This window comes from Hyla sarda, chromosome 12, assembly GCF_029499605.1.
Source record: "Hyla sarda isolate aHylSar1 chromosome 12, aHylSar1.hap1, whole genome shotgun sequence".
NCBI lineage: Eukaryota > Metazoa > Chordata > Amphibia > Anura > Hylidae > Hyla > Hyla sarda.
The window spans coordinates 42809157-42835227 of NC_079200.1; the positions used below are offsets into that span (position 1 = coordinate 42809157).

Here is a 26071-nt window from a genome sequence, read left to right on the forward strand (position 1 = left end):
GAATTTTAGTGGTGTGAACATGCCCTATAGGCCCCCATTACACTTACTTTGTAGAAATTTTCTGGTCTTCATGTGGACTTTCCCCCAAAAATAATAGTGGGGGAGATTTATCAAAAACTGTCATGAGGAAACATTGCTGTGTTGCTCATAGCAACCAATCAGATCACTTCTTTCATTTTTGAAAAGGCCTCTGAAAAATGAAAGAAGTGATCTGATTGGTTGCTATGGGCAACTCAGCAACTTTACCTCTGGTCAGGTTTTGATAAATCTCCCACTATGTCTTTTAGGTTAGGTTTATACTGCTTTTTCACTTTCCAGGACAGGTAATCGCTGAGAATAGGATGCTGACGTATACTGTTGCTGACAGTAGCTGGTGTCTTTAATTTTAATGGCCCAAACAGAATCACATAATCACTCTGTTCAGGCCATTACACTATTTTTAATGGGACTCAGTAGCCATTGAAATCAATGACACCACTGCTCTGTGCCACAATATGTCAGCATTCTGTTTTTTGCTGGATGCCAATGGAAACCTGTAACAGAAAGTACAAGAACGCAGTATGAACTAAGGGTGCGCTCACACTGCATATATGTCTTTGTTTCACAGTCTGTAATGACAGTGCCAATTTATTGGCTATGTATAAATAATACTCTGCACTATACATAAAAGGACATTTTATTAGAGACATGGGAACTTTCACAACCGGATCTTCCCTGTATGAAAATTATATAGACATATGCCATAAAATCAAGTGACCAGTCTTCCATGGATCAGTTTTAGTGTGAATCAACATTAGCATAGGAAAGTCTAGTGATCTAACAGACTTAGAGAAAGTCATTTGGGGTAGACAAACCAGGGCCAACACTTTAGAATCTGCCAACTTTGTGGAGTTTTCTCAAGCAAGTGCGTCAAGGGCATACCGAGAATAATGCGATTTAGGAAAAACATACGGTAAACAGGGATTTGAATTTGGATCAAGCGGCATGAATCTATTAACCCTTCCTACCTGATGTAAACAGTCCTGGCTGGTTGAGGAGACGGAAAGGTATGGGAAATGTTTTCTTGGAACTCTCTGACTCCTCTTCTACCTGTGGATAGACATTTGTACAGTAGGGATTGTGTAAGCATTGTGGCAAACTAGGTTCATTCCTTCATGGCAGATGTGTCCCCTATACCAGGATACTTTTAGTAGAACAGAGCACCATGCCAAAATGGTAGTATAGTCATGGATTGGCTTAACGGATATGACTGTCAGTTTTCTTTGCTTCTCCATCCTTCACAGTCCCCAGATATTAGTCCTAAAGAGCATCTTTAAGACAAAGTAGAATGAGCTCTTCAGAGAAGCAATCCTGTCTGATCGGGCTGATATTCTTGCAGAAGATTTCAGCACTATTTCAGTAACACCTCTGCTGGCCCGTAGCAATTACAGTTGGGATGTCCGGGGCTATCGGGGGATTGTCCTGTTTGGTTTCGTAGGATGACAGTATCATTCACTCACTCAGAGACTGAGCACAGGAGCACAATAAGATATGCAGAGGATGTAATCAGGAACTTGGAGGATCAACCAAGTAAAAAGCAGATACTAACAGGGCGCCACTCACATGAGACTTAATAAAAATAATTTATTTGGCATATTAAAACAGTCAACACATTTCGAGGGAATAGACTACCCTCTAATTCCCTCAAAACGTGTTGTCTGTTTAGTTATGCCTAATAAATTATTTAATTATATTTCATGTGATTAGCGCCCTCCAAGTATCTTCTTTTTGCCTGGTTGATTGGATCCTCTGCATACCTCATGAGGAATTTCTGCTGTTCTGGATCCAACAGAGGTCCAACTAGTTGACAGCCTTCAATAAAGTCGCTGTTCAATGCAGTTTGACATCATCATTTTAGTCCTGGCCACCATCATTTTAGTCATAGACCAGAATCTTATAAGACTGGTGCTGGAGGTTGAACCAAGGGAATACTTGTGAATTACAGTTCAACAGAACACGAAGGGGATGCAAGCAGCAAAAAGAAAGCAAGACAGATGTGCCTACATGTTCAAACGACAACATTTCCGGACACTGTGGGGCGACGGCATAAAATGCCAGCGCTAGGATTGCACACTAATGCGCCGTCCCATAGAGGGCTATGCATTCCTTGCAGACTCCGCACAAAGAATGAACGTGTTAGGAAAATGGAATTTCCATGCTGGAAACATGTGGCACGGAAATTCTGCCGTGTGCACAGTGCAGCAGAATCCCTTTGAACCAAACTGGACTCTGCAGCAGTGGAATCTCCGTGCAGAATTCCAAGCGGAATTTCGCACAGAAATTCCGACGTGTGAACCAAAAGATGACCAGATTTACCACAGTATTAATCTACAAGATGAGAGTCCTGGTTGCAGTTTTACTCACATTTGCCAACTTAAAAGCACCAGAATTTTAGAGTCCTCCTTCACAATTGCAACCTGAATTTCTGACATCGTATTCAATGTCCTTACTTTGAAAAAGAACTGTCTTCCCCACTTATCCTCTCCTTATCCTCCCCTTTCTCTGCCTATTCTTTCAGCGCTCCCCCCATTCTGGTCAGATATCCTTTGCACATGATGGTACAGCTTCTGACTGCAGCATCTGCAGTTTCCTCTACTGTAATTAACTATCTGTCAGAATACCTTTCTGTCAGTGCCAAGCTGCCAGATTAAACCCACCAACATCCACTGTTTTATTCTTGGAATTATCCACCATATTTAAATTATAGTAAGGAAGGTTATATAGATACTTGTGCCAGGTACAATGAATTTCCTTGTCACTGTTAGGCTAAGTTTCCACCAGTTTTTTTTCCTGCGTTTTTTTGTGTAAAAAAAAACGGCAGAAAAAACGCTAGTACAATTTCTTGTGTCTGACGTTTTTTCTGGCGTTTTTTGCATTTGAGTGGAAATTGCATTTTTGGCCCCTTTTTATATTTTTTATAACAAAGTTTTAATTAATTTTTAAACAGGGATCAATTTATGTGGGCGGGCAGGGCACCAAAAATGTAGATGACAATAATAAAAATGTAGTGTGTGTGTTTTTCCCTTTTTTTTTTTTGGTTAATATTTTTTAGGTAATACTACTACTCCCAGCATGGAACATACTGTTCCATGATGGGAGTAGTAGTTCCTGTACTAATAGACCGATCGCCTTGGGTGTCACTCCTGACACCCTATGCGATTGTCCATAAAATAGCAGAGATGCGGAGTAGCTCTATACAGCGCTCGCATCTCTGCACTATACTCCGCACAATAGCCTCACTCATTTATATTTTCCACCTAGAGTGGGGATTGGCCAGATGGTGGCAGCCAATCACCCCTCTCAGCAGGAAATATGAATGGTGAGTGGCCGGCTGGAGTACAGAGCAGAGATGCGAACGCAGGAGAAAGCCGCTCCGCATCTCAGGGATGAAAGATAATCGCAGTGGGTGTCAGGAGTGACACCCACTGTGATCTACCCTTAACTGCAAGTACTACTGCTCCTAACATGGACCACACTGTGCTCCATGCTGGGTGCTGTAGTACCTGCATTAATAGACAGATGGCAGCAAGTGTCACTACTGACAAGATGTGGGCAGCCGGCTGCTCTTCTGTGGTCCCCTGCGCTGCCGTATATATACACCTATTCATATTTCCCACAGAGAGTTGTGATTGTCTGGAACCATCTGGCCAATCACAGCTCTCTCTGGGAAATATGAATAGGTGTATATATACGTCAGTGCAGGGAACCATAGAAGAGCGGCTGGCCGCATCTATACATTATACAGGAGGATCGCAATGGGTGTCAGAAGTGACACGGGCGATAAGTTAATTAGTACAGGTACTACTACTCCCATCATGGAACAGTGCCAGTTGCAGGCAGCAGAACGTTCTCCACTGCATCTCCAGACTCTGTCACGTCTGTCACATGTGCTCAGTGTGAACCTGCTTTCATCTGTGAAGAGCACAGAGCGCCAGTGGCGAATTTGCCAATCTTGGTGTTCTCTGGCAAATGCCAATCCTCCTGCATGGTGTTGGGCTGTAAGCACAATCCCCACCTGTGGACGTTGGGCCCTCATTCCACCCTCATGGAGTCTGTTTCTGACCGTTGGAATGGACATGTGCACATTTATGCCCTGCTGGAGGTCATTTTGCAGGGCTCTGGCAGTGCTCTTCCTGCTCCTCCTTGCAGAAAGGCAGAGGTAGCGGTCCTGCTGCTGGGTTGTTGCCCTCCTACGGCCTCCTCCACATCTCCTGATGTACTGACCTTTCTCCTGATAGCGCCTCCATGCTCTGGACACTACGCTGACAGACACAGCAAACCTTCCTGCCACAGCACGCATTCATGTGCCATCCTGGATGAGCTGCACTACCTGAGCCACTTGTGTGGGTTGTAGACTCTGTCTCATGCTACCACTAGAGTGAAAGCTCCGCCAGTATTCAAAAGTGACCAAAAATCAGCCTGGAAGCATAGGAACTGAGAAGTGGTCTGTGGTCACCACCTGCAGAACCACTCCTTTATTGGTGGTGTCTTGCTAATTGCCTATAATTTACACCTGTTTTCTGTTCCATTTGCACAACAGTATGTGAAATTGATTGTCAATCAGTAATGCTTCCTGAGTGGACAGTGTGATTACACAGAAGTGTGATTGACTTGGAGTTACATTGTGTTGTTTAAAGGGGTTATCCACCATAAGGTGATTTTAGTACATACCTGGCAGACAGTAATGGTCATGCTTAGGAAGAGTCTGCACTTGTCTTGGGGCTAAATGGCTATATTGTGAGATTACCATAACATTGTGGCTAGCTTTTTGTGAACTGGTATTTCCTGTTTGAGTTTCCTTTTTTTTGGCTACAAATCCCATAATTCCATTTTCTTCCCTCTCAAATATCAGCCACCCCACCCATTGAAACATAAATGAGCTGCATCCATTCAAAAGACCTGTGGTTTTCAATCAGGGTACCTATAGCTGTTGAATTAGTTGCAGATTGATCTCTCTCCCACCAGGCGATCCCTCCACCCATTGAAGCAGACAGGCTCCCTGTCATCAGCTGGCTAGTGAGTCAGCTCTCGGCCGCATTGCAACCTGGGAAAAATCTGAGACAACAGTCATTTTGTATGCTGATAAAAATAAATATTGGAGTGAAAATCACATAAGAATTGTGAGAAAACCGTCACACACAGGTACAGACACTATATTATGAACTACACTAACTTTACAGCCCCTGTAACATAGTCAGATAAAAATTATTCCTAGAATACCCCTTTAAGTGTTCCCTTTATTATTTTTTTTGAGCAGTGTATAAGCTTTACAGTGGCTGATATTCACATAACTCTTCCATATCTAGATGCATACGTAATTGGTTAACATGAGCTTACTTTACGCTATATTCTATAAAAACAGATCTGTGAAGATTTCTAGTATCATACCTAAAAATTACTCCAACAATAAAAACAAAAACATCAAAAAGTTTTTATTTTGTTGAATTTGGCACTATTTGCTTTCGCGCCACTAATGTGCGTGTTTGCCCCTCAGGTCGTTATGGTAAAGACCTGATACATAAGAATCGTCTTCATTATGTCATATAATTAGAGGACTGATCGTATGAATGTATGCCAGCTAATTCTCCCCGGCCTCATCGTAATCATTTTCATCTGCTATGGCACGACAAGGCAGGTTAACACCATACTGGAGACCACCTGGCAAAAAAAATATCCCCTTCTCTATCTAGTGAGATTGTAAAGTTAAAGCCTCATTATATTTAATATCATTTCAGCCTGAACTTGCCTTTAATTGATTTAACAGAAGAAAACAGCAGGATGTGCTTTGTTCTCTCCCTCTAATGAGGCTGCGGATCTGCAGGAACAGGAATGTGCGTAGAGGGGAATTCTTCATGAATAAGAATTCACAAGGAAAAGTGGATAATAGACTTTATAACAGTGTTATTATCCCAGTCAGCATATGTATAGTCAGTAATCTTATACGGGGCTAAGAAAATAATATGTTAACTCTTTCCATATCCTTGGAAACTGCAAAACTACTGCAGCTTCTATGGTGCTAAGGGGCCTGTACACATGACCTGCTAGCTGCTCCATTGTCAAAAGCATCTTCATGTACAAAGATGGAAAGGCTTTCACTTAAGGGCATTTTAGGGGAACATGTGGCCTGGAGATGCTGACAATAGAGAGACCTTATTGAAAGCCCAATGTTCCATTAAACATTTTGTCCTATTAATAACCAGTCACTGCATGCTTTTAAAGCAATCTTGTGACATGGATATTGCCACAGGCATCCTGTTCTAGAGTAGAAGGAGCTGAGCAGATGATATATACAATACAATACAATCTGCAGGTATCATGTTATAGAGTAGGATGAGCTGAGCAGATGATATAATAATACAGTACAATCTGCAGGTATCATGTTATAGAGCAGGAGGAGCTGAGCAGATTATATATACAATAAAATACAATCTGCAGGTATCATGTTATAGAGCAGGAGGAGCTGAGCAGATTATATATACAATACAATACAATCTGCAGGTATCATGTTATAGAGCAGGAGGAGCTGAGCAGATGATATATACAATACAATACAATCTGCAGGTATCATGTTATAGAGCAGGATGAGCTGAGCAGATGATATAATAATACAGTACAATCTGCAGGTATCATGTTATAGAGCAGGAGGAGCTCAGCAGATTATATATACAGTACAATCGGCAGGCGTCCTGTTCTAGAGTAGGAGGAGCTGAGCAGATGATATATACAATACAGTACAATCTGCAGGTATCATGTTATAGAGCAGGAGGAGCTGAGCAGATGATATATACAGTACAGTACAATCTGCAGGCATCCTGTTCTAGAGTAGGAGGAGCTGAGCAGATGATATATACGATACAATACAATCTGCAGGTATCATGTTATAGAGCAGGAGGAGCTGAGCAGATGATATATACAATACAGTACAATGTGCAGGTATCATGTTATAGAGCAGGAGGAGCTGAGCAGATGATATATACAATACAATCTGCAGGTATCATGTTATAGAGCAGGAGGAGCTGGGCAGATGATATATTCAATACAGTACAATCTGCAGGTATCATGTTATAGAGCAGGAGGAGCTGAGCAGATGATATATACAATACAATACAATCTGCAGGGGTCATGTTATAGAGCAGAAGGAGCTGAGCAGATGATATAAACAATACAGTACAATCTGCAGGTATCATGTTATAGAGCAGGAGGAGCTGAGCAGATGATATGTACAATACAATCTGCAGGGGGTCATGTTATAGAGCATTGGAGCTGAGCAGATGATATTTACAATACAGTACAATCTGCAGGTATCATGTTATAGAGCAGGAGGAGCTGAGCAGATTATATATACAGTACAATTTGCAGGTATCATGTTATAGAACAGGAGGAGCTGAGCAGATGGTGTATACAATACAATACAATCTGCAGGTATCATGTTATAGAGCAGGAGGAGCTGAGCAGATGATATATACAATACAATCTGCAGGTCTCATGTTATAGAGCAGGAGGAGCTGGGCAGATGATATATACAATACAGTACAATCTGCAGGTATCATGTTATAGAGCAGGAGGAGCTGAGCAGATGATATATACAATACAGTACAATCTGCAGGTATCATGTTATAGAGCAGGAGGAGCTGAGCAGATGATATATACAATACAATCTGCAGGGGGTCATGTTATAGAGCATTGGAGCTGAGCAGATGATATTTACAATACAATACAATCTGCTGGTAACATGCTTTAGAGCAGGAGGAGCTGAGCAGATGATATATACAATACAGTACAATAGTACAATCTGCAGGTATCATGTTATAGAGCAGGAGGAGCTGAGCAGAATATATATACAATACAATACAATCTGCAGGTATCATGTTATAAAGCAGGAGGAGATGAGCAGATGATATAAACAATACAATACAATGTGCATGGGTCATGTTATAGAGCATGAGGAGCTGAGCAGATGATATATACAATACAATCTGCAGGCATCATGTTATAGAGCAGGAGCTGAGCAGATGATATATACAACACAATACAATCAGGGGTCATGTTATAGAGCAGAAGGAGCTGAGCAGATGATTTGTACAATACAATCTGCAGGCATCATGTTATAGAGCAGGAGCTGAGCAGATGATATATACAACACAATACAATCTGCAGGGGTCATGTTATAGAGCAGGAGGAGCTGAGCAGATGATATGTACAATACAGTACAATCTGCTGGTAACATGTTATAGAGCAGGAGGAGCTGAGCAGATGATATATACAATACAGTACAATCTGCAGGTATCATGTTATAGAGCAGGAGGAACTGAGCAAATGATATAATCAATACAATACAATCTGCAGGGCTCATGGTATAGAGCAGGAGGAGCTGAGCAGATGATATATACAATACAGTACAATCTGCAGACATCATGTTATAGAGCAGGAGGAACTGAGCAGATGATATATACAATACAGTACAATCTGCAGGTATCATGTTATAGAGCAGGAGGAACTGAGCAGATGATATATACAATACAATACAATCTGCAGGTATCATGTTATAGAGCAGGAGGAGCTGAGCAGATTATATATACAATACAATGCAATCTGCAGGTATCATGTTATAAAGCAGGAGGAGCTGAGCAGATGATATAAACAATACAATACAATCTGCAGTTATCATGTTATAGAGCATGAGGAGCCGAGCAGATTATAAATACAATACAGTACAATATACAGGGGTCATGTAATAGAGCATGAGGAGCTGAGCAGATGATATATACAGTGCAGTACAGTCTGCAGGTATCATGTTATAGAGCAGGAGTTGAGCAGATGATATATACAATACAATACAATCTGCAGGTATCATGCTATAGAGCAGGAGGAGCTGAGCAGATTATATACAATACAGTACAATCTGCAGGTATCATGTTATAGAGCAGGAGGAGCTGAGCAGATGATATAATCAATACAATACAATCTGCAGGTATCATGTTATAGAGCAGGAGGAGCTGAGCAGATGATATATACAATGCAGTACAATCTGCAGGTATCATGTTATAGAGCAGGAGGAGCTGAGCAGATGATATATACAATACAGTACAATCTTCAGGTAACATGTTATAGAGCAGGAGGAGCTGAGCAGATGATATATACAATACCGTACAATCTGCAGACATCATGTTATAGAGCAGGAGGAGCTGAGCAGTTGATATATACAATACAGTACAATCTTTATACATCATGTTATAGAGCAGGAGGAGCTGAGCAGATGATATATACAATACAGTACAATCTGCAGGCACCATGTTATAGAACAGGAGGAGCTGAGTAGATGATATATACAATACTTTACAATCTGCAGACATCATGTTATAGAGCAGGAGGAGCTGACCAGATGATATATACAATACAGTACAATCTGCAGGTAACATGTTATAGAGCAGGAGGAGCTGAGCAGATGATATATACAATACAGTACAATCTGCAGGTATCATGTTATAGAGCAGGAGGAGCTGAGCAGATGATATATACAATACAATCTGCAGGGGGTCATGTTATAGAGCATTGGAGCTGAGCAGATGATATTTACAATACAATACAATCTGCTGGTAACATGCTTTAGAGCAGGAGGAGCTGAGCAGATGATATATACAATACAGTACTATAGTACAATCTGCAGGTATCATGTTATAGAGCAGGAGGAGCTGAGCAGAATATATATACAATACAATACAATCTGCAGGTATCATGTTATAAAGCAGGAGGAGATGAGCAGATGATATAAATAATACAATACAATGTGCATGGGTCATGTTATAGAGCATGAGGAGCTGAGCAGATGATATATACAATACAATACAATCGGCAGGGGTCATGTTATAGAGCAGAAGGAGCTGAGCAGATGATTTGTACAATACAATCTGCAGGCATCATGTTATAGAGCAGGAGCTGAGCAGATGATATATACAACACAATACAATCTGCAGGGGTCATGTTATAGAGCAGGAGGAGCTGAGCAGATGATATGTACAATACAGTACAATCTGCTGGTAACATGTTATAGAGCAGGAGGAGCTGAGCAGATGATATATACAATACAGTACAATCTGCAGGTATCATGTTATAGAGCAGGAGGAACTGAGCAAATGATATAATCAATACAATACAATCTGCAGGGCTCATGTTATAGAGCAGGAGGAGCTGAGCAGATGATATAAACAATACAGTACAATCTGCAGACATCATGTTATAGAGCAGGAGGAACTGAGCAGATGATATATACAATACAGTACAATCTTCAGGTATCATGTTATAGAGCAGGAGGAACTGAGCAGATGATATATACAATACAATACAATCTGCAGGTATCATGTTATAGAGCAGGAGGAGCTGAGCAGATTATATATACAATACAATGCAATCTGCAGGTATCATGTTATAAAGCAGGAGGAGCTGAGCAGATGATATAAACAATACAATACAATCTGCAGTTATCATGTTATAGAGCATGAGGAGCCGAGCAGATTATAAATACAATACAGTACAATATACAGGGGTCATGTAATAGAGCATGAGGAGCTGAGCAGATGATATATACAGTGCAGTACAGTCTGCAGGTATCATGTTATAGAGCAGGAGTTGAGCAGATGATATATACAATACAATACAATCTGCAGGTATCATGCTATAGAGCAGGAGGAGCTGAGCAGATTATATACAATACAGTACAATCTGCAGGTATCATGTTATAGAGCAGGAGGAGCTGAGCAGATGATATAATCAATACAATACAATCTGCAGGTATCATGTTATAGAGCAGGAGGAGCTGAGCAGATGATATATACAATGCAGTACAATCTGCAGGTAACATGTTATAGAGCAGGAGGAGCTGAGCAGATGATATATACAATACCGTACAATCTGCAGACATCATGTTATAGAGCAGGAGGAGCTGAGCAGTTGATATATACAATACAGTACAATCTTTAGACATCATGTTATAGAGCAGGAGGAGCTGAGCAGATGATATATACAATACAGTACAATCTGCAGGTATCATGTTATAGAGCAGGAGGAGCTGAGCAGATGATATAAACAATACAATACAATCTGCAGGGGTCATGTTATAGAGCATGAGGAGCTGAGCAGATTATATATGCAATACAGTACAATATGCAGGTATCATGTTATAGAGCAGGAGGAGCTGATCAGATGATATTTACAATACAGTACAATCTGCAGGGGTCATGTTATAGAGCAGGAGGAGCTGAGCAGATGATACAGTAGACGGGTATACCAAAGAGAGGACCACCTCTGTGGAGTTCAGTAGAGCCAGTTGACATCAATGTAAGACAATCCCTTGTAAGATCATGTTCATACGATGGAATTTCCGTGTGAAATCCCACATTAGAATTCCGAGCGGAGATTCTGCAGCAGCAAATATCAATGCGATTCTGCTGCGCTTACCACACAGCAGAATTTCCGCAGAAGATGTTTCTACTGTCATAATCCCAATTCCGGAGTCAGTAGAAAGTATAGACATGTCTATTCTTCTGCCGAGTCCGCACTGAAATGCATTGCCATCTATGAGACAGCGCATTTCCGAGCAGTCCTAGCGTCAGCATGTTCTGCTAGCGTTCCGCTGTTGGGGCAATGTCCGCATGTAAATGTTCTATGCAGACATTGCCTGTGTGAACATAGCCTAGTGTCAAGATGCCGGCTGGCAGGAGGTGGATCCTCTGTGCCAGAGAGGGATTGGCGTGGACCGTGCTAGTGGATCGGTTCTAAGTCACTGTCACGATGCCGGCTGGCAGGTAGTGGATCCTCTGTGCCAGAGAGGGATTGGCGTGGACCGTGCTAGAGGATCGGTTCTAAGTCACTACTGGTTTTCACCAGAGCCCGCCGCAAAGCGGGATGGTCTTGCTGCGGCGGTAGTGACCAGGTCGTATCCCCTAGCAACGGCTCAACCTCTCTGGCTGCTGAAGATAGGCGCGGTACAAGGGAGTAGACAGAAGCAAGGTCGGACGTAGCAGAAGGTCGGGGCAGGCAGCAAGGATCGTAGTCAGGGGCAACGGCAGGAGGTCTGGAACACAGGCTAGGAACACACAAGGAAACGCTTTCACTGGCACTAAGGCAACAAGATCCGGCGAGGGAGTGAAGGGGAAGTGAGGTGATATAGGGAAGTGCACAGGTGTAAACACTAATTGGAACCACTGCGCCAATCAGCGGCGCAGTGGCCCTTTAAATCGCAAAGACCCGGCGCGCGCGCGCCCTAGGGAGCGGGGCCGCGCGCGCCGGGACAGGACTGACGGAGAGCGAGTCAGGTACGGGAGCCGGGGTGCGCATCGCGAGCGGGCGCTACCCGCATCGCGAATCGCATCCCGGCCAGAGGCGGTATCGCAGCGCCCCGGGTCCGTGGAACCGACCGGAGCGCTGCAGTGAGAGGAGTGTAGCGAGCGCTCCGGGGAGGAGCGGGGACCCGGAGCGCTCGGCGTAACAGTACCCCCCCCCTTGGGTCTCCCCCTCTTCTTGGGGCCTGAGAACCTGAGGACCAGACTTTTGTCCAGGATATTGTCCTCAGGTTCCCAGGACCTCTCTTCTGGACCACAACCCTCCCAATCCACTAAAAAGAAGGTTTTCCCTCTGACCTTTTTAGATGCTAAGATTTCTTTAACGGAGAAGATGTCCGAGGAGCCGGAGACAGGAGTGGGGGGAACAGATTTGGGAGAGAAACGGTTAATGATAAGTGGTTTAAGAAGAGAAACATGAAAGGCATTAGGAATACGAAGAGAAGGAGGAAGAAGAAGTTTGTAAGAGACAGGATTAATCTGGCGCAAAACCTTAAAAGGACCAAGATAGCGTGGTCCCAACTTATAGCTAGGGACACGGAAGCGGACATATTTGGCGGAGAGCCATACCTTGTCTCCAGGGGAAAAAATGGGAGGAGCTCTTCTTTTCTTATCCGCGAATCTCTTCATGCGTGAAGAAGCCTGTAAGAGAGAATTTTGGGTCTCTCTCCATATGATGGAAAGATCACGAGAAATTTCATCCACAGCGGGCAGACCAGAGGGCAAGGGGGTAGGGAGGGGGGGAAGAGGGTGACGGCCGTACACCACGAAAAACGGGGATTTGGAGGAAGATTCAGAGATTCTGAAATTATACGAGAATTCGGCCCAAGGTAGAAGATCTGCCCAGTCATCCTGGCGGGAGGAAACAAAATGTCGTAAATAGTCACCCAAGATCTGGTTAATTCTTTCTACTTGTCCATTGGATTGAGGATGGTATGCAGAAGAAAAATTTAATTTAATCTTGAGTTGTTTACAGAGAGCCCTCCAGAATTTAGACACAAATTGGACGCCTCTATCCGAGACGATCTGCGTAGGCAACCCGTGAAGACGAAAAATGTGTACAAAAAATTGTTTAGCCAACTGAGGCGCTGAAGGAAGACCAGGAAGAGGGATGAAATGCGCCATTTTGGAGAATCGATCAACGACCACCCAAATAACAGTGTTGCCATGGGATGGGGGTAAGTCAGTAATAAAATCCATACCAATCAGAGACCAAGGTTGTTCGGGGACAGGCAGAGGAAGAAGAAAACCAGCGGGCTTCTGGCGAGGAGTCTTATCCCGGGCACAGATAGTGCAGGCTCGCACAAAGTCCACCACATCAGTCTCTAGAGTCGGCCACCAATAGAAGCGAGAGATGAGTTGCACAGATTTCTTGATGCCCGCATGACCTGCGAGATGGGAGGAGTGACCCCATTTGAGGATTCCGAGACGTTGGCGTGGAGAAACAAAGGTCTTTCCTGGAGGAGTTTGCCTGATGGAGGCTAGAGAAGTGGAAATCAGGCAGTCAGGAGGAATGATGTGTTGCGGAGAGAGTTCAATTTCAGAAGCATCCGAGGAACGAGAGAGAGCATCGGCCCTAATGTTCTTATCAGCAGGCCGAAAGTGAATTTCAAAATTAAATCGGGCAAAGAACAGAGACCACCTGGCCTGACGAGGATTCAGCCGTTGGGCAGACTGGAGGTAGGAGAGGTTCTTGTGATCGGTGTAAATAATAACTGGGAATCTTGATCCCTCCAGCAGATGTCTCCATTCCTCAAGTGCTAATTTAATGGCTAGAAGCTCTTGATCCCCGATGGAGTAGTTCCTCTCCGCCGGAGAGAAGGTCCTAGAAAAAAAACCACAAGTAACAGCATGCCCGGAAGAGTTTTTTTGTAGAAGGACAGCTCCAGCTCCCACTGAGGAGGCATCAACCTCCAATAGGAAGGGTTTAGATGGGTCAGGTCTGGAGAGCACGGGAGCCGAAGAGAAGGCAGACTTGAGTCGTTTAAAGGCGTCTTCCGCTTGAGGAGGCCAAGACTTGGGATCGGCATTTTTTTTGGTTAAAGCCACAATAGGAGCCACAATGGTAGAAAAATGTGGAATAAATTGCCTGTAATAATTGGCGAACCCCAAAAAACGTTGGATGGCACGGAGTCCGGAGGGGCGTGGCCAATCTAAGACGGCAGAAAGTTTATCTGGGTCCATTTGTAGTCCCTGGCCAGAGACCAAGTATCCTAGAAAAGGAAGAGATTGGCATTCAAACAGACATTTCTCAATTTTAGCATAGAGTTGATTGTCACGAAGTCTCTGAAGAACCATACGGACATGCTGGCGGTGTTCTTCTAGATTGGCCGAAAAAATTAGGATATCATCAAGATATACAACAACACAGGAGTATAACAGATCACGAAAAATTTCATTAACAAAGTCTTGGAAGACAGCAGGGGCGTTGCACAGGCCAAAGGGCATGACCAGATACTCAAAGTGTCCATCTCTGGTGTTAAATGCTGTTTTCCACTCATCCCCCTCTCTGATGCGGATGAGGTTATAGGCGCCTCTTAAGTCCAATTTAGTAAAGATGTGGGCACCTTGGAGGCGATCAAAGAGTTCAGAGATGAGGGGTAAGGGGTAGCGGTTCTTAACCGTGATTTTATTAAGTCCGCGGTAGTCAATGCAAGGACGTAGAGAGCCATCTTTTTTGGACACAAAGAAAAATCCGGCTCCGGCAGGAGAGGAGGATTTACGGATAAAGCCCTTTTTTAGATTCTCCTGGACGTATTCAGACATGGCAAGAGTCTCTGGGGCAGAGAGAGGATAAATTCTGCCCCGGGGTGGAGTAGTGCCCGGGAGGAGGTCGATAGGACAATCATAAGGCCTGTGAGGAGGTAGAGTCTCCGCTTGTTTTTTGCAGAAAACATCCGCGAAGTCCATATAGGCCTTAGGGAGACCGGTTACTGGAGGAAGCACAGAGTCACGGCAAGGGTTACTGGGAACCGGTTTTAGACAGTCCTTGGAACAAGAGGGCCCCCAACTCTTGATCTCCCCAGTGGACCAATCCAGGGTTGGGGAATGAAGTTGAAGCCAGGGAAGTCCAAGGAGAATTTCCGAGGAGCAATTGGGGAGGACCAAAAGTTCAATCCTCTCTTGATGAGATCCGATGCTCATTAGAAGGGGCTCCGTGCGGAAACGTATGGAACAGTCCAACCTTTCATTGTTTATACAATTGATGTAAAGGGGTCTGGTGAGACTGGTCACTGGGATGTTGAACCTGTTGACGAGAGAGGCCAAAATAAAGTTTCCTGCAGATCCAGAGTCCAATAAGGCCACAGAAGAGAAGGAGAAGGCAGAGGCAGACATCCGCACAGGCACAGTAAGACGTGGAGAAGCTGAGTAGACATCAAGGATTGTCTCACCTTTGTGCGGAGTCAGCGTACGTTTTTCCAGGCGGGGAGGGCGGATAGGACAATCCCTCAGGAAGTGTTCGGTACTAGCACAGTACAGGCAGAGGTTCTCCATGCGGCGTCGTGTCCTCTCTTGAGATGTCAGGCGAGACCGGTCGACCTGCATAGCCTCCACGGCGGGAGGCACAGGAACAGATTGCAGGGAACCAGAGGAGAGAGGAGCCGAGGAGAAGAAACGCCTCGTGCGAACAGAGTCCATATCTTGGCGGAGCTCCTGACGCCTTTCGGAAAAACGCATGTCAATGCGAGTGGCTAGGTGAATAAGTTCATGAAGATTAGCAGGCATTTCTCGTGCGGCCAGAACATCTTTAATGTTGCTGGATAGGCCTTTTTTAAAGGTCGCGCAGAGGGCCTCATTGTTCCAGGATAATTCAGAAGCAAGTGTACGGAATTGTACGGCATACTCGCCAACGGAAGAATTACCCTGGACCAGGTTCAACAGGGCAGTCTCAGCAGAAGAGGCTCGGGCAGGTTCCTCAAAGACACTTCGAATTTCCGAGAAGAAGGAGTGTACAGAGGCAGTGACGGGGTCATTGCGGTCCCAGAGCGGCGTGGCCCAAGCCAGGGCTTTTCCAGACAGCAGGCTGACTACGAAAGCCACCTTAGACCTTTCAGTGGGGAACTGGTCCGACATCATCTCCAAGTGTAATGAACATTGGGAAAGGAAGCCACGGCAAAACTTAGAGTCCCCATCAAATTTATCCGGCAAGGATAGTCGTAGTCCAGAAGCGGCCACTCGCTGCGGAGGAGGTACAGGAGCTGGCGGAGGAGATGATTGCTGGAGCTGTGGTAGTAACTGTTGTAGCATAACAGTCAGTTGAGACAGCTGTTGGCCTTGTTGCGCTATCTGTTGTGACTGCTGGGCGACCACCGTGGTGAGGTCAGCGACAACTGGCAGAGGAACTTCAGCGGGATCCATGGCCGGATCTACTGTCACGATGCCGGCTGGCAGGTAGTGGATCCTCTGTGCCAGAGAGGGATTGGCGTGGACCGTGCTAGAGGATCGGTTCTAAGTCACTACTGGTTTTCACCAGAGCCCGCCGCAAAGCGGGATGGTCTTGCTGCGGCGGTAGTGACCAGGTCGTATCCCCTAGCAACGGCTCAACCTCTCTGGCTGCTGAAGATAGGCGCGGTACAAGGGAGTAGACAGAAGCAAGGTCGGACGTAGCAGAAGGTCGGGGCAGGCAGCAAGGATCGTAGTCAGGGGCAACGGCAGGAGGTCTGGAACACAGGCTAGGAACACACAAGGAAACGCTTTCACTGGCACTAAGGCAACAAGATCCGGCGAGGGAGTGAAGGGGAAGTGAGGTGATATAGGGAAGTGCACAGGTGTAAACACTAATTGGAACCACTGCGCCAATCAGCGGCGCAGTGGCCCTTTAAATCGCAAAGACCCGGCGCGCGCGCGCCCTAGGGAGCGGGGCCGCGCGTGCCGGGACAGGACTGACGGAGAGCGAGTCAGGTACGGGAGCCGGGGTGCGCATCGCGAGCGGGCGCTACCCGCATCGCGAATCGCATCCCGGCCAGAGGCGGTATCGCAGCGCCCTGGGTCCGTGGAACCGACCGGAGCGCTGCAGTGAGAGGAGTGTAGCGAGCGCTCCGGGGAGGAGCGGGGACCCGGAGCGCTCGGCGTAACAGTCACTACTGGTTTTCACCAGAGCCCGCCGCAAAGCGGGATGGTCTTGCTGCGGCGGTAGTGACCAGGTCGTATCCACTAGCAACGGCTCAACCTCTCTGACTGCTGAAGATAGGCGCGGTACAAGGGAGTAGACAGAAGCAAGGTCGGACGTAGCAGAAGGTCGGGGCAGGCAGCAAGGATCGTAGTCAGGGGCAACGGCAGGAGGTCTGGAACACAGGCTAGGAACACACAAGGAAACGCTTTCACTGGCACAATGGCAACAAGATCCGGCGAGGGAGTGCAGGGGAAGTGAGGTATAAATAGGGAGTGCACAGATGAACACACTAATTAGAACCACTGCGCCAATCAGCGGCGCAGTGGCCCTTTAAATCGCAGAGACCCGGCGCGCGCGCGCCCTAGGGAGCGGGGCCGCGCGCGCCGGGACAGGACCGACGGAGAGCGAGTCAGGTACGGGAGCCGGGGTGCGCATCGCGAGCGGGCGCCACCCGCATCGCGAATCGCATCCCGGCTGGAGGCGGTATCGCAGCGCACCGGGTCAGTGGATCTGACCGGAGCGCTGCAGTAGCGAGAGTGTAGCGAGCGCTCCGGGGAGGAGCGGGGACCCGGAGCGCTCGGCGTAACAGTACCCCCCCCCCCTTGGGTCTCCCCCTCTTCTTAGAGCCTGAGAACCTGAGGAGCAGACTTTTGTCTAGGATATTGTCCTCAGGTTCCCAGGATCTCTCTTCAGGACCACAACCCTCCCAATCGACTAAAAAAAAAGTTTTCCCTCTGACCTTCTTGGAGGCCAGTATCTCCTTTACGGAGAAGATGTCCGAGGAGCCGGAAACAGGAGTGGGAGAAACAAGTTTGGGAGAGAAACGGTTGATGATGAGTGGTTTAAGAAGAGAAACGTGAAAGGCATTAGGAATACGAAGAGAAGGAGGAAGAAGAAGTTTGTAAGAGACAGGATTAATCTGGCACAAAATTTTGAAAGGACCAAGATAGCGTGGTCCCAATTTGTAGCTGGGGACACGGAAGCGGACATATTTAGCGGAGAGCCATACCTTGTCTCCAGGAGAAAAAATGGGGGGAGCTCTTCTTTTTTTATCAGCAAACTTCTTCATGCGTGATGAAGCCTGTAAGAGAGAATTTTGGGTCTCTTTCCATATGGTGGAAAGATCACGAGATATTTCATCCACAGCGGGCAAACCAGAGGGCAAGGGAGTAGGGAGGGGGGGAAGAGGGTGACGGCAGTACACCACGAAAAATGGGGATTTGGAGGAAGATTCAGAGACTCTGAAGTTATACGAGAATTCGGCCCATGGTAGAAGATCTGCCCAGTCATCCTGGCGGGAGGAAACAAAATGCCGTAAATAATCACCCAAGACCTGGTTAATTCTTTCTACTTGCCCATTGGATTGAGGATGATAAGCAGAAGAAAAGTTTAATTTAATCTTGAGTTGTTTACAGAGAGCCCTCCAGAATTTTGACACGAATTGGACGCCTCTATCCGAGACGATCTGCGTGGGCAACCCGTGAAGACGAAAAATGTGTACAAAAAATTGTTTTGCCAACTGAGGCGCTGAAGGAAGACCAGGAAGAGGGATGAAATGTGCCATTTTGGAGAATCGATCAACGACCACCCAAACAACAGTGTTGCCACGGGATGGGGGTAAGTCTGTAATAAAGTCCATACCAATCAGAGACTAAGGCTGTTCGGGGACAGGCAGAGGATGAAGAAGACCAGCGGGCTTCTGGCGAGGAGTCTTATCCCGGGCACAGACAGTGCAGGCTCGCACAAAATCCACGACATCCGTCTCCAGAGTCGGCCACCAATAGAAACGAGAGATGAGTTGCACGGATTTCTTGATGCCCGCATGACCTGCGAGATGGGAGGAGTGACCCCATTTGAGGATTCCGAGGCGTTGGCGTGGAGAGACGAAGGTCTTCCCTGGAGGAGTTTGCCTGATGGAGGCTGGAGAAGTGGAGATCAGGCAGTCAGGAGGAATGATGTGTTGCGGAGAGAGCTCTACTTCCGAGGCATCCGAGGAACGAGAGAGAGCATCGGCCCTAATGTTCTTATCGGCAGGCCGAAAGTGAATTTCAAAATTAAATCGGGCAAAGAACAGAGACCACCTGGCCTGGCGAGGATTCAGCCGTTGGGCAGACTGGAGATAGGAGAGGTTCTTGTGATCGGTGTAAATAATGACTGGAAATCTTGATCCCTCCAGCAGATGCCTCCATTCCTCAAGTGCTAATTTAATGGCTAGAAGCTCTCGATCCCCGATGGAGTAGTTCCTCTCCGCCGGAGAGAAGGTCCTAGAAAAAAAACCACAAGTAACAGCATGCCCGGAATAATTTTTTTGTAGAAGGACCGCTCCAGCTCCTACTGAGGAGGCATCAACCTCCAATAGGAAGGGTTTAGATGGGTCAGGTCTGGAGAGCACGGGAGCCGAAGAAAAGGCAGACTTGAGCTGTTTAAAGGCGTCTTCCGCTTGAGGAGGCCATGACTTAGGATTGGCATTCTTTTTGGTTAAAGCCACGATAGGAGCCACAATGGTGGAAAAATGTGGAATAAATTGTCTGTAATAATTGGCGAACCCCAAAAAACGTTGGATAGCACGGAGTCCGGAGGGGCGTGGCCAATCTAAGACGGCAGAGAGTTTGTCTGGATCCATTTGTAGTCCCTGGCCAGAGACCAAGTATCCTAGGAAAGGAAGAGATTGGCATTCAAACAGACATTTCTCCATTTTGGCATAAAGTTGATTGTCACGAAGTCTCTGAAGAACCATACGGACATGCTGGCGGTGTTCTTCTAGATTGGCAGAAAAAATCAGGATATCGTCCAGATATACAACAACACAGGAGTATAAGAGATCACGAAAAATTTCATTAACAAAGTCTTGGAAGACGGCAGGGGCGTTGCACAGGCCAAAGGGCATGACCAGATACTCAAAGTGTCCATCTCTAGTGTTAAATGCCGTTTTCCATTCATCCCCCTCTCTGATGCGGATGAGATTATAAGCACCTCTTAAGTCCAGTTTGGTAAAGATGTGGGCACCTTGGAGGCGATCAAAGAGTTCAGAGATGAGAGGTAGGGGGTAGCGGTTCTTTACCGTGATTTTATTAAGACCGCGGTAGTCAATGCAAGGACGTAGGGAGCCATCTTTTTTGGACACAAAGAAAAATCCGGCTCCGGCAGGAGAGGAGGATTTGCGGATAAAGCCCTTTTTTAAATTTTCCTGGATGTACTCAGACATAGCAAGAGTCTCTGGGGCAGAGAGAGGATAAATTCTGCCCCGGGGTGGAGTAGTGCCCGGGAGGAGGTCAATAGGACAGTCATAAGGCCTGTGAGGAGGTAGAGTCTCAGCTTGTTTTTTGCAAAAAAACATCCGCAAAGTCCATATAGGCCTTAGGGAGACCGGTTACAGGGGGAACCACAGAGTCACGGCAAGGAGTACTGGGAACCGGTTTAAGGCAGTCCTTGAAACAAGAGGGGCCCCAACTCTTGATCTGCCCAGTGGACCAATCCAGGGTTGGGGAATGGTGTTGAAGCCAGGGTAGTCCAAGGAGAATTTCGGAAGTGCAATTGGGGAGGACCAAAAACTCAATTTTCTCGTGATGAGGTCCGATGCACATTAGGAGGGGCTCCGTGCGGAAACGTATGGTACAGTCCAATCTTTCATTGTTAACACAATTGATGTAGAGGGGTCTGGCGAGACTGGTCACCGGGATGTTGAACCTGTTGACGATAGAGGCCAAAATAAAATTTCCTGCAGATCCGGAATCCAAGAAGGCCATAGTAGAGAAGGAGAAGGTAGAGGCAGATATCCGCACAGGCACAGTAAGACGTGGAGAAGCAGAGTTGACATCAAGGACTGTCTCACCTTTGTGCGGAGTCAGCGTACGTCTTTCCAGGCGGGGAGGACGGATAGGACAATCCTTCAGGAAGTGTTCGGTACCGGCACAGTACAGGCAGAGATTCTCCATGCGGCGTCGTGTCCTCTCTTGAGGTGTCAGGCGAGACCGGTCGACCTGCATAGCCTCCACGGCGGGAGGCACAGGAACGGATTGCAGGGGACCAGAGGAGAGAGGAGCCGGGGAGAAAAAACGCCTCGTGCGAACAAAGTCCATATCCTGGCGGAGCTCCTGACGCCTTTCGGAAAAACGCATGTCAATGCAAGTGGCTAGATGAATGAGTTCATGTAGGTTAGCAGGGATTTCTCGTGCGGCCAGAACATCTTTAATGTTGCTGGATAGGCCTTTTTTAAAGGTCGCGCAGAGGGCCTCATTATTCCAGGATAGTTCTGAAGCAAGAGTACGGAATTGTACGGCGTACTCGCCAACGGAAGAATTACCCTGGACCAGGTTCAACAGGGCAGTCTCAGCAGAAGAGGCTCGGGCAGGTTCCTCAAAGACACTTCGAATTTCCGAGAAGAAGGAGTGTACAGAGGCAGTGACGGGGTCATTGCGGTCCCAGAGCGGTGTGGCCCATGACAGAGCTTTTCCAGACAGAAGGCTGACTACGAAAGCCACCTTAGACCTTTCAGTAGGAAACTGGTCCGACATCATCTCCAAGTGCAGGGAACATTGGGAAAGAAAGCCACGGCAAAATTTAGAGTCCCCATCAAATTTATCCGGCAAGGATAGTCGTAGGCCTGAAGCGGCCACTCGCTGCGGGGGAGGTGCAGGAGCTGGCGGAGGAGATGATTGCTGAAGCTGTGGTAGTAGCTGCTGTAGCATCACGGTCAGTTGAGACAGCTGTTGGCCTTGTTGCGCTATCTGTTGTGACTGCTGGGCGACCAGCGTGGTGAGGTCGGCGACAACTGGCAGAGGAACTTCAACGGGATCCATGGCCGGATCTACTGTCACGATGCCGGCTGGCAGGAGGTGGATCCTCTGTGCCAGAGAGGGATTGGCGTGGACCGTGCTAGTGGATCGGTTCTAAGTCACTACTGGTTTTCACCAGAGCCCGCCGCAAAGCGGGATGGTCTTGCTGCGGCGGTAGTGACCAGGTCGTATCCACTAGCAACGGCTCAACCTCTCTGACTGCTGAAGATAGGCGCGGTACAAGGGAGTAGACAGAAGCAAGGTCGGACGTAGCAGAAGGTCGGGGCAGGCAGCAAGGATCGTAGTCAGGGGCAACGGCAGGAGGTCTGGAACACAGGCTAGGAACACACAAGGAAACGCTTTCACTGGCACAATGGCAACAAGATCCGGCGAGGGAGTGCAGGGGAAGTGAGGTATAAATAGGGAGTGCACAGATGAACACACTAATTAGAACCACTGCGCCAATCAGCGGCGCAGTGGCCCTTTAAATCGCAGAGACCCGGCGCGCGCGCGCCCTAGGGAGCGGGGCCGCGCGCGCCGGGACAGGACCGACGGAGAGCGAGTCAGGTACGGGAGCCGGGGTGCGCAGTAGCGAGAGTGTAGCGAGCGCTCCGGGGAGGAGCGGGGACCCGGAGCGCTCGGCGTAACACCTAGGAGTAGGGCCACACGGGATCTGCAGCATATTTGACTCTGCGGATGCGCTGCTGGCAGTCACAGAACTACGGCAGAGTGAGCTCCCTGCTGCTGTCGTAGCTCTGTGTGTCTGCTCGTGATTACGGACTTCCCGCTGGCAGTCACCAGCTGACACACAAGACTATGGCAGTAGCAGGCAGGCCGCTTTGCCATAGATCTGTGACTACCGGCAGCGCATCCGCAGCATCAAATACGGTACAGATTTGCTCCCGTGTTATCCTACCCGTAAGGGTGCATTCACACATATTTTTGCTGCAGATCTCCTGCAGATTTTGCTGCTACAGATTTTGCTGCCCATTGACTTCAATGGGCAGCAAAATCTGCGGAAGCAGATCTGCATTAGAAAATATGCACGCGTGAACGCCTTTCACACGAGCAGATTTTTGTGTGGATTTTCCGCAGATGATCTACTGCTTTTTATTTTCAGCTGCTTATTTTCTGCCAATTATTTTATCATTTACTTACCAGCTAAAAATAAGCAGGAAAAAAAAAAGCTGTAGAAAATAAGCAGCTGAAAATTTGCAGCAAAATACGCACTAAAATACGCAGCATAATCCACTCGTGAGAACGAGCCCTAAATATGTTTTACCATCTCATAAAGCAGTGCTTTCCAAACTGTGTGCCTCCAGCTCCTGCAAACTACAACTTCCAGCATGCCCGGACAGCCAAAGGCTGTCCGGGCATGCTGGGAGTTATAGTTTTGCAACAGCTGGAGGCACACCTTTTGGAAGACACTGGCTTAACATGATGGCATTTAACTAGAATATACCATCACTTTAAAGTCATTAGGATTCTGACCTCTAGGACCTCCATTGAGGCTAGCATAAAGAGGCTACAGTGTTGATTTACCATTGTTATATAGCATCCTGACCACCCACTGTGTGATAGAACTACAGTGCATAAGTGATTGGACTGTGCTGCCGTGAAGCGTCCCCTCATTGTCAGAAATAGACCTACCTTAGGTATACCGAAACAGATGCCTGTCATTACATAAATATACCAAGATAACATATTTCAATGCATTATAGCATGGTATACGTTGATCTATTGCTTCTATCTAACATGTGTGCTGCCCCAGCACCATTGGCTGTCCTGTGGCTTCGGACTACTTTGGGCAGCTCTGCTGCACAAGGTGTTGGGCCCATCAAAGGACTTATTGTACTGTTGATTATGTTTGCACTTTGGTGAGAAGTAATATATTTTTCTAATTAATTCTATTGTTGTTATCTGTATATATGTTATTCATGTGATACTGTACCCTTAAGAGAGGAGCAGTGTAAGCAGTGTAAACCCCATTACCGGACAGTGTTATGCTTTGGCTATGTTTACACTACGGAATTTCCGCCTGCAATTCCCCTTTGAAATTGCAGGCAGAAATTCCTCTTACTAAATAGTACAGTATAGTGAAGGGGTTTCCGTTCACAAATTCACACTTCAGAATTTGTGATGCGGAATTTGTGAACGGAAAATCCGCTTGAAAATTTCCGCCTGAAGAATGGCATTGCTCATTTTTCAGGTGGAAATACTCGCTGAACACTTTGCAGTCTATTGGAGACTGCAGTGTCTGCGCGGTCCTAGCGCCGACTGATTCAGTTGGCGCTAGCCGCACTCGGAATTTCCGGGTGAAAATTTTCTGCCCGGAGATTCCACAGTGTGATCCCAGCCTTAGAGAACAACACCTGTAAGCACATATCAATGAATATGGTCAGCAGCCTCGTGGTCCCTTCAGCTGTCCAATGGCATGGGCCGTTACAATCAATCCAGTTAGTAGAAGTATCAGCTGGGGTGAGCTAAAAAAAAAAATAGGGACTTCTCTTGGGGTGCTATACCAAATGGCACAATACCAAATGGGCTGTACCGAATGAAATGTATAGTCCAATAGTCCTCTTTGCATTCACTCCCCCCCCCCCCTTTCCCCCTTTGCATTCCCTTCCAGGCAGTGGAAGAGAGGTGGTGTAAAAGAAAGTATGCTAAGCGATTGTCTGAGCTAGTGATTGTGTGTCTGTATACAAGAGTGTGAAGTATACAAATGAGTGTAAGTATATAAGTGAGAGCGACTTAAAATTAAGAGTATACTGAAAGAAGTATTTTGAGCACTGTTGCATCCATTTCAGTGAGTTTGTTTTCTCTCTTTTTCTGTCTGGGAGGAATACAGGTGGCGAGAGGGTGAAGTAGTTAATTAATTAGCAGCTGATAAATTGCAGCAGTTTGCAGCCAGCTATCCATTGCATTCACTTCCAGGCAGTGGTGGTGTAAAAGAAAGTACACTAAGCTATTGCCTGAGCTAGTGATTGTGTGTCTGTATACAAGAGAGTGAAGTATACAAGTGAGTGTAAGTATATAAGTAAGAGGGACTTAAAATTAAGGGACATTAAATTCAGCAAGTTTAACTTCAATATTTGATTTTTTTTTTTTTGCTGTTAATTTTTGCAATCCCCAAATCTAGTATGGCCTCCATGTTGAAAAAGGCAGTCCAGTGTACATCTTGCACAATGTATGCTATCCTTGAACAGCAGTTTGAGGGTGCTTATTGTTGTGTGAGATGTGTGCAAGTTGTCTATTTGGAAACCCAGATCCTGGATGTAGAGCAGGGGTGTCAAACTCAAATTCATTGGGGGCCGCATCAGCAGTTTGGTCACCCTCAAAGGGCTGGTTGTATCTGTAGGACCCCCCCGCATACCGTATATGCCGGCGTAGAAGACGACTGGGTGTATAAGACGACCCCCAACTGTTACAGTTAAAATGTAGAGTTTGGGATATACTCGCCATATAAGACTACCCCTCCTACCGCAATGTACAGTACCTTGTAGTTCCCCCCACATTAGGTAGGCAGCATGTTCCCCCACATTAGGTTGGCAGTATAGCTCCCCCCACATTAGGTAGGCAGTATAGTTCCCCCCACATTAGGTAGGCAGCATGTTCCCCCACATTAGTTGGCAGCATGTTCCCCCACATTAGGTTGGCAGTATAGTTCCCCCCACATTAGGTTGGCAGTATAGTTCCCCCCACATTAGGTTGGCAGTATAGTTCCCCCCACATTAGGTAGGCAGTATAGTTCCCCCCACATTAGGTAGGCAGCATGTTCCCCCACATTAGTAGGCAGCATGTTCCCCCAC

The 26071-nt window shown here is 46.6% G+C and overlaps 1 protein-coding gene across 5 annotated transcripts in view; it reads right to left on the reverse strand.

Annotated features, from left to right (window-relative positions):
* KCNH6 (potassium voltage-gated channel subfamily H member 6) overlaps positions 1-26071 on the reverse strand; it is a 531028-nt gene that overhangs the window by 346858 nt on the left and 158099 nt on the right. Inside the window, exon 1 of one of the 5 annotated variants that reach the window (XM_056548173.1) lies at positions 48-77. The exons of the other annotated variants lie outside the window; for them this stretch is intronic. Within the exon in view, the coding sequence (XP_056404148.1) occupies positions 48-72 (25 nt within the window). The 5' untranslated portion in view covers positions 73-77. Of the gene's footprint in view, positions 1-47; positions 78-26071 lie in introns of those variants that run through there. 5 annotated transcript variants of the gene reach the window in all.